Source organism: Aspergillus japonicus (assembly GCF_003184785.1).
Source record: "Aspergillus japonicus CBS 114.51 unplaced genomic scaffold BO86scaffold_1, whole genome shotgun sequence".
NCBI classification, from domain to species: domain Eukaryota; kingdom Fungi; phylum Ascomycota; class Eurotiomycetes; order Eurotiales; family Aspergillaceae; genus Aspergillus; species Aspergillus japonicus.
This window is the reverse complement of record NW_020291638.1, coordinates 1,436,573-1,444,553: the sequence shown is the minus strand read 5'-3', so window position 1 is coordinate 1,444,553 and position 7,981 is coordinate 1,436,573. Positions and strand designations below refer to the sequence as shown.

General features: G+C 52.7%; 3 protein-coding genes across 3 annotated transcripts; 1 reads left to right on the top strand and 2 right to left on the bottom strand.

The window, feature by feature from the left end:
* Positions 1-842: 842 nt before the first annotated feature.
* Positions 843-3,909, bottom strand: BO86DRAFT_10298 (uncharacterized protein). The gene is made up of 3 exons (XM_025665874.1): positions 3,047-3,909; positions 2,696-2,979; positions 843-2,638 (listed from the first exon to the last, which is right to left on the bottom strand). The coding sequence occupies exons 1-3, from the start codon at positions 3,730-3,732 to the stop codon at positions 1,131-1,133; spliced, it is 2,478 nt and encodes an 825-aa protein (XP_025533643.1). The 5' UTR covers positions 3,733-3,909; the 3' UTR covers positions 843-1,130.
* Positions 3,910-4,980: 1,071 nt separating this feature from the next.
* BO86DRAFT_10293 (uncharacterized protein) lies at positions 4,981-6,518 on the top strand. Its single transcript, XM_025665872.1, has one exon. The coding sequence runs from the start codon at positions 5,134-5,136 to the stop codon at positions 6,322-6,324; it is 1,191 nt and encodes a 396-aa protein (XP_025533642.1). The 5' UTR covers positions 4,981-5,133; the 3' UTR covers positions 6,325-6,518.
* On the bottom strand, positions 6,383-7,947 carry BO86DRAFT_301051 (putative sister chromatid cohesion protein Dcc1; the record flags this gene model as incomplete). The annotated part of the gene is made up of 5 exons (XM_025667473.1): positions 6,383-6,550; positions 6,615-6,781; positions 6,857-7,436; positions 7,521-7,749; positions 7,829-7,947. The coding sequence occupies 5 exons, from the start codon at positions 7,945-7,947 to the stop codon at positions 6,383-6,385; spliced, it is 1,263 nt and encodes a 420-aa protein (XP_025533641.1).
* Positions 7,948-7,981: the final 34 nt, after the last annotated feature.

Genomic DNA, 7,981 nt, shown 5'->3' with positions numbered 1-7,981 from the left:
GGGGGGGGGGGGGGGGGGGGGGGGGGAGGTTGTTACAGAACGGGGTTACTTCTGGGAATGGCCGTGGGAGGAAGCTGGGCTGAGGAGGGAAGGTAGGGAAGGTAGGGAAGGAAGGAAGGAAGGAAGGAAGGAAGGAAACAAGGGAAGGGAGCGAGTTGCCAGCCGCTTCACCTAACTTGTACCTGCTGACTTTATCGTTCTGAAGTATTGAAAGACTGAGCAGATGAGACTAGCCCTGTCTTTTCTTTGCCCCTCTTCGCTTGGTTTCTGCGGCTCCGCTGAGATAGACGGATGGGCTGGGGGGTCTATGCCTCAGCTGGAAGTGCTTTCATCCTGTGTTTGCTGTCAGTACTGGTACTAGTACTGTGCCTTTTGTTTGGGATAGGTACAATACTGTACACTAGTCGATGTTTGTGGGGATTGATTACGAGTTCGTCCCGGGGTAGCTGGCTGGAACCTACGCCACTGATCCAGTGGTGGGCCTACGTGCACGAGCATAGGAACATGGCACAGAGCTTGATTCAGAGCCCTGGAAGCCATACGGTGAGACAATGACCGCATTCAAAGTATAGGCTTTCCTATCTCTCCCGACTCTGGCTGGGGAGCTCGAATTCCAGGTCCCCGATGTCTCGAGAAGATATGATTCATCTATCTGTCTGTCTGCCTACCTGCCTGTCTCTTTGCCATTTGGAAATTAGAACTCAAAGGATCGCACAAGCAAAGTTGTTGCGCAAGAATTCAAGCTATGCCAGGCTATGCCAAGACAAGAAAGAACCGATTGGTAGTGATGGGTGAGACAACTGATGACGATGACGATGACGATGACGATGACGATGATGAAGAGATGGGACGCCTGAACTCCTTAAAGCTTGCTCAACTGTAAATGGTCCCAAAGAAAGATACAAAAGCAAGAAGGGAGCTGGTGCCAGCGAAATGAGATGATATTGTTGTCCCCAGTTCTCCAAAACTAACTCACAGCCAAGTCAAGAGATAAAGCCCCATATGTATTCAAAAGACAAAAATGCGTGAAAGCTAGGACGCTGTCACGGTTCACATGGTTAGCAAGTAGCATTTCAAGGGATAATTAGTGTGGTTGGATCCACGCCCGCAAGAAGCTTCTAGTATGAGAGTTAGTCGCGAGCATATCCCCCCAGTCCGCCGGATGCTCGTCGAGAGTTCTGAGAAACGATGGGTGGTATGTGATAGGAAGGATATGGGTTGGTTTGCCCTGGTCCGACTGGATTAGGCGCAGGGTTATTTGAGACGTTCTGCGCAGGAAAGCGTGGTGCCATAGGTACAGCCTGGCCATGGTCCCAAGCGTAGTAAGGAGGGGGATCTATTGGCATCGCCGCTGGGTTGTTGGGAGGGTGGCCCTGCGGTAAGAAGCCAGCTTCGCCAGATTTTAGCTGGTTTATTTGTGGATTGGGAAGAGGGTAATTGTTGCCGGGAGCTTCCCAAGGAAGTCTGCCGGCGTAAATATCTTGTATTCGGTTGGCATAGTAATTCCTGGCAACTGGCATTTGATTTGCCTGAGCTTGCACCTGAGCGTAAGGCTCTCTGAAGTAAACATTGGCAGGATCAGCTTGCCGTATGACCTGAGGCGCTTGCATAAGTTGACGTGGTTGGCCGTGTTGACGCGGCTGGTCTGGCTGTGCAATCCCAGGAACTTGAATATTGCCGCGAGCCCGAGCTTGAACAGGCTGGCGCGCGCGGTCTGGCTGAAGAGGTCTTGCATTCTGATTCTGTGGTCGACTTGGCCGGGGAGGTCTAGCATTCTGCTTCTGTCCCGGACGATTCACTCGGATCTCTTCCTCGGTGACATCAGGGTTCTCTGCCAGGATTTTAGCGATAGCATCTGCTTCGACTTGTTCAATCTCTTGGTCAACCTGTCTTCCAAGTGGAAATCTTTCAGTCTGATCCCACAAGCGGCAATGGGTTGGCGGTCGATTGAAGTGTTCGTAGGTGGCACCGAGTTTGACGTTGCAGACATAGCACATCTGAGTGCCGCATTTCGAGCAGGTCATCTTGTTGCAGCCATCGGTTTTGACAATCTTCACCTTGCAGGTTGGACAAGGCCGGATGAGTGCCTCACTCAGAGCCTCTTCTACGCGATGGCGGTATGGGAGTTGCTTGTCTTTCCTAGCCTCGTCGCAGCTGCTCGGGAGATGACTTTTCTCCTTACACAAGCGACAGCTAACCACTTCGCAGTCAGGGTTCCTGCACCGAAACTCTCGATCCTCATCGGCGGGAGCACATATCCCCTGGAAGTCGCAGAAGGGACAGGACTCGAGGCCTTCCAGCCCAGCTTGCCCAATCTCGTCCTGCTGCTGAAGAGCATCGAGCTTTTGCATGAGCTTCGCTCCCAAGGCACGCTCAAGCCCATATCGATCAAATTTTGCCTGACATCCACTCCCGTCAAAGCATTGTAGCTTGTATCTCATCATCCCAACTTGTGTCTCTGCGGAAGACTTAATGCAAGTATAGCAGAAGAAATGAACGTCAAGTCCTTCACATGGCAATGCTTTGTTCGCGGGGACCTCTTCGAAACAGCACTGGCATTCCACTAGGTTTCCAGTTCGAATGTTGCGCTCTTCGGCTTCCTTATCGTCAACATCTTCGAAGTTGTTACGGGGGACCGCTTCGTTGCCATCAAGCGTCAGAGACTGGAGATTCTTATCCAAGGAAGACGACTTACCTGCATTCATCTGCTTGGTCTGCTTTGCAGCTTTTGCAGCCGCCTTGAGTTCGCGTTTGAGGTTATCCATGATCGGTAGGGTTTCCGGGTACGACTTGTACAGGCTTGTATGTGAGCGAGGATTGCGGATTCGTTCGTTCTTGTAAGGCTTGGATGACTTGGCCGAAGGGTCTTCCAGGGCATACAGACTGAGATACGCAGCGTATAATTCTCTTTTATGCAGGGTGAGGTTCTGGATATATGTCCAGGGCACAGTATGGAATTCAATCGCCAACAACCGAGCACTAAAAATGTGATTTTCAGCTTGCTTCGTATAAGAGGGACAACCGGTAGGGGCCTGGTCTCTCTTACGTGATCTCAAGGTACAGAGGGCTTCCTCTTTGAGGAATAGCCTTCAGCCACTTCTGAATATCGTCTTCCTTATTGGGGACTGAGTCACGCTCGTCAAGCGTTCTCTTAAGCCGCTTCTGCTTTCTGGGGTAAGAAGGGTTCTGAAGGATTTCTTCGATGACAGCGCCTTTCGCTAAGTCTTTATCAGTGGCAGTGAGCAGAATCTCTGTCTTTGCTTGAGACACCAGCGCAAGATGGCGATCGATCAGACGCTTTAAATAATCCGGATCAATGTCTGGGAAGATCTCCAAGATCTCGGTTAGCGGGTGATCATCTTCCGTAAGATCAATGAGCACAGGGGGACCCTTTGAAGCTCTTTGTTGTTGCACGGCGTTTGAGTCAGGGTCAGTGTTGCGGTCTTGGGTGTGCACTGCTGGGATATCGCCCCCATCCATCGGCCGATCTGTCCTTTGTTTCTTTGTAGGCCTTTGATCTGCGGAGGATAGATCGTGATTCAATTCATTATTGTTTGCAAACGTTCCCCAGCGACCGGCCTGATCCAAGTCAGCCAGCTGGAGGTCTTCATCGAAGCCATAGTAAGCGCTCTCATAGTCCATGGTCTGGAACTCCTCTAATTCCCGGAGGACTTGCGATACGCTAGATGCGTAGGGATGACGAGATGCCATGGTTGCATTCGGAGAAGTCATCAAGGTCGGTGCTGAGACCCGGGGAATGGTTTTCTTGCGACTCGTCGGATCTATTTGGTAGTGATGGATGATGGTCTTCTGGTATGGTAAATGGGCCGAAAGGCTAGATTAAGGAATCATGCACCGGGTACAGTGTCTTGTAAATCATGTTGTAGAGCAGGATAAATGCCGCTTAAGGACGGAGTGAATACAATGGTAGGTACTACAGGAGGCGTTGAACTAGGCGCACAATCAGTGCTCACAAACAGATATTGAGTATGATGAGTAAAGAAGTTGTGAGTTGTGAGTTGTAATGTTGCTGGATTTATGATCTGCGCTAGCTTTGGTCAAGCACGGGCGGGAGATTGCGGCTAGGCTAGGCTAGGCAGTAGGCACTGATAACAATAAAAGCTGCCCACCGATAAATGCTTGGAACATGTGAATGAGCGATGACGGCTTTTGCAGACTGGAGAGAATCAACACTGTCTCGGTGAATGAAGACTTTGAAGTTGCCAGATTTCCTGAGCGAGGGGTGGGGTGCAAGTTGTTGTTGGGAAGGAGGGAGGGAATAGTAGCGGAAGGGGAAATGCATCAACAGAGCTGGAGCAGTGGATTGAAAGCTAGCATATCGTAGTGGGGAAATGAAGTGTGGTTGACTTGACTGACTTGACGGCTCTGGGGAAAGGAAAGGAGCTGAGAGGGGAGGCAGTAAGTGGTAGCTGCCTGGCTGACCGCCTCCTGGATTAGGAGAATGACAATCCCTCCCACCCCCTCCTCCCCCGTCGGTCCCCGATAAGCCGGAGATCCGACTTATCGAAGAATTGAAAGGCTAGCGACGGGGTATGTGGTTTTTTAGTTACTTTAGTTTACTGTCAAATTTACCTATCAACAAGAATCGGGATCATCCCAGATCTTCAAGACACACGCCTTACAGCATCATTTATTTTAGCAGCACTCTGCCCTTGGCATTGGTCATCACCGATCCAAACAAGTGTGAACAATTGCAGCTGACCTACAACATTCAGAGTATATTTGGTACAGTCGGTACGGTACGCCTCTCAACTGGGGAAAGGCAGCGCTTGTCGTCGCTTGTCCTCGGCCACCTCCGCAAATAGGAAACCTTCCCCGTCGGAGTTGACTTCCTTTGGTACCATTGTTGTTAGCTTGCCGTACCGTCATCGAGCCAGAGCATTCATCTCTTATATTACCAAAGACCCCCTCCCCCCCTTGCAGCTCCTCCTTTCCCCATTCACTTGTGAAATACGTACAGTCCACGGGGTTTGCCGTCGCGTTTACAATTGAGTGTGGAAACACGTCACCGGGTCATTCGCCTTCGTACATATACCAAGCTCCATCCGTTCCACGGTTCCTCTCCATCCCAAGACAGGAAACGTCCACTTCCTTAGTGTTTCTGAAGAAACCATGATTGCTGCCGATAACACCTACACCAACGGGGTTGCTCTCCCGCAGGGTGATTCCCCAGACCTCATTCTAGTCCCGGCGACTCCCGCGGAGAAGCTCGAAGCTCTGAAGCTGAACAGCATCGCCTGGAAAGGCCGTCTGGACCTCGACACGTATATCGCGCGCGAGAGTCATCTCCATGCGCAGCAATTGATCAAGCATGGCCTGACCAGCTGGATCCTAGTCGATAGCAGAGAGCCTGAAGGAGATAGAACCATCCTAGGCTCATGCGAAACATATAAGAAGAAGGCTTGGCTAGCGCACGACGGCCGGGTGGAAGATGTCTCAACGCACGGCATAGGAAGTGTTTACTGCCGGCCTGAGTTCAGAGGCAAGGGATATGCGAAGAGGATGATGGAGGAACTCAGCAAGAAGGTCGACACCTGGAACATGGAGTCTGAAAGCAGGAAGAAGGCTATCTTCAGCATCCTCTTCTCCGACATCGGGAAGAACTTCTATGCTCAATTCGGCTGGAAGCCATTTTTGTCTTGTCATTTCGCGCTCCCAGCAATTGCTGAGGAGCAGTATTCTTCGACCGGGGCCGAAGATATTCTTCCCAAGGTCAAAACGTTGACTGCAGAAGATGTCCGAGACCGCGTGTGCAATGAGCAAATCCTAGAGAAAGAGCGCGAATTCCTCCGAGTGGAATCCCTGAAGACGCACACTCCTAGAATCGCAATTGCGCCGGACTATGATCATCTCAAATGGCATTGGGCGAGAGAGGAGTTCTTCGTCAAGTCTCTCTTCCCGGAAAGAGAAGCCCCCGCAGTGAAAGGCGCGGGCGAAGAAGCAGCGCGGGTATACTGTGCATGGAACAGGAATTTCGGTTCAGAGCCGGAGGAAAATACTCTGTATATTCTGCGGTGGGTGTATGAGGAGCCAACGTCGCCGGAAGAAACACAGCGCACAATCAAGGCCATGGCTGCCATCTTGAAACGCGCGCAACTTGAGGCACACAAGTGGAATATGAGCACGGTGGAATTCTGGAATCCGACACCCCTTTTGCAACAGGCAGTGGCCATGATCGCGCCCAATGCCGAGTTAGTTCACCGTCAAAAGGACAGTATCGCATCGTTGAGATGGAGCGGCGCCGAGCATGGATTGGGCGAGACAGTGGAGTGGTGCCTGAACGAGAAGTATGCCTGGTGCTGATGTGTTTATGATTTGCATTTTAGGAGCCGTGCATTTGGTGGAAGAATACATTAGAGCGTCACCGCTTCTGTCGCTTTTGATTCTTGAAGAGCTCGTGCCAGTTTCTGGACTTCTTGGCTGCGGTGGCAGCACTCGCATCGGTGGGCAGATTCTTCTTGGACCGCTGTCGTTCGAATTCAGTCACGAAGGAGATGGTCGTCGGGTCGGGCAGTTGATAAACGGCGTCCTGTAATTAATACGAAGGTCAATGGAGACCGTCTTTTGCATGCACAGAACAAATACCAGCTTACCGTCAATTTAGCCAGAGCCACCTCCTCCCTCCAAGCCTCAGGTAGATGATCCTTCCAAGCGTTGAGGAACTCACTGCGGCCAACCGCCGCACTCGCCATGGGCGCCATAGCCTCCAGATACGTCTCTCCAACCCAACGTACACAAACCTCCCTGTCCAAACTCGCCCCTAAACCAGTAAACCCCAAACGTCAGCAAACCACGACAATAAACCCGCCACACAGGATCGCGAAGATCAACTCACACTTCAACTTCTCACCGAGCAACGACTTCCCCTCCTCCCCCTCAACCACCCTCCGCACGATCGCCTCAAACAAAGCCCGGGGGATCTGCCCATCCTCATCCTCATCCTCCACCACCACCGACTTCCACAGATCATCCACCAGAAACTGCGTCCGAAGATCAATTCCCTGCACGACCGCCCCATCGACCATCCGCTTCCACACCTCCATCCTGACCTCCGGCGTCGGCACCCACGCCCTGCCCCGCCACACAAACGCACACCCCTCCACCCAAACCCTCTCACACTCCGCCCGGGAAACCGGGATATCAGTGAACACCGTCTCCATCACCTTGCCGTCCTCCGCGGCCCCAGCACCCCCCTCCCCCTCCCTCTCCCTAGCACTACCCGTCGCAGCAGCAGCACTCATCCCCGGGGCAAACCGCCCCACCAACGCCCCCAAGAACTCCGCAGCCCGGAACCCCCCCTCCGGCACATGCAACTCAAGCGTCGACCCGCATTTAGCGATCGTCGTCACCGTCTCCGCCAGATCGACACCTACATCCACATCAACGTCCACATCAACGTCCATATCCCCATCCCCCTCCCCCTCCCCCTTAACCCCTGACCCGACCCGCCCCCCATTCGAACCCTGTGATGCGGCAGCAACAGCAGCAGCAGCCCTTACATCCACAATAGCCAAATCCTCGCGCCGGAGGACCGTATCCCTTCCCCCCATACCGCTAGGCCTCAAGATATGCAAGGAGTTCGACGACTGGACCTGCCGGATACGGTAGGTTTGGGTCGGGGTGCAGAGGTTGACGTATTCGCGGGAGTCAGTCGGTCTACTGCTGCTGCTGCTGCTGCTGCTCGTGGTGGGCTGTGCTGTGGTTGGCGTGGGGGTTTTGAGGTAAAATCTTTTTTTTTTCTTCGGGTTAGCATTCCCATATAGCCTTTCAAGCTCCTCGGGGGACAGGGAAGGGAAAAGTGACGTACGTAGGAGGATGGTCCGAGGTGAGGAGGTCCGCGACCTCCGGGGGCAGTTCGAGTAATCGGAAGCCTTGTTGCGGGGCTGTGTGGGTGAAGAGGATGCTTGGAGCGGATTGGGTGGACATTTTTGTTTCTTGTTCGCCTCGACTTGGGGCTTGT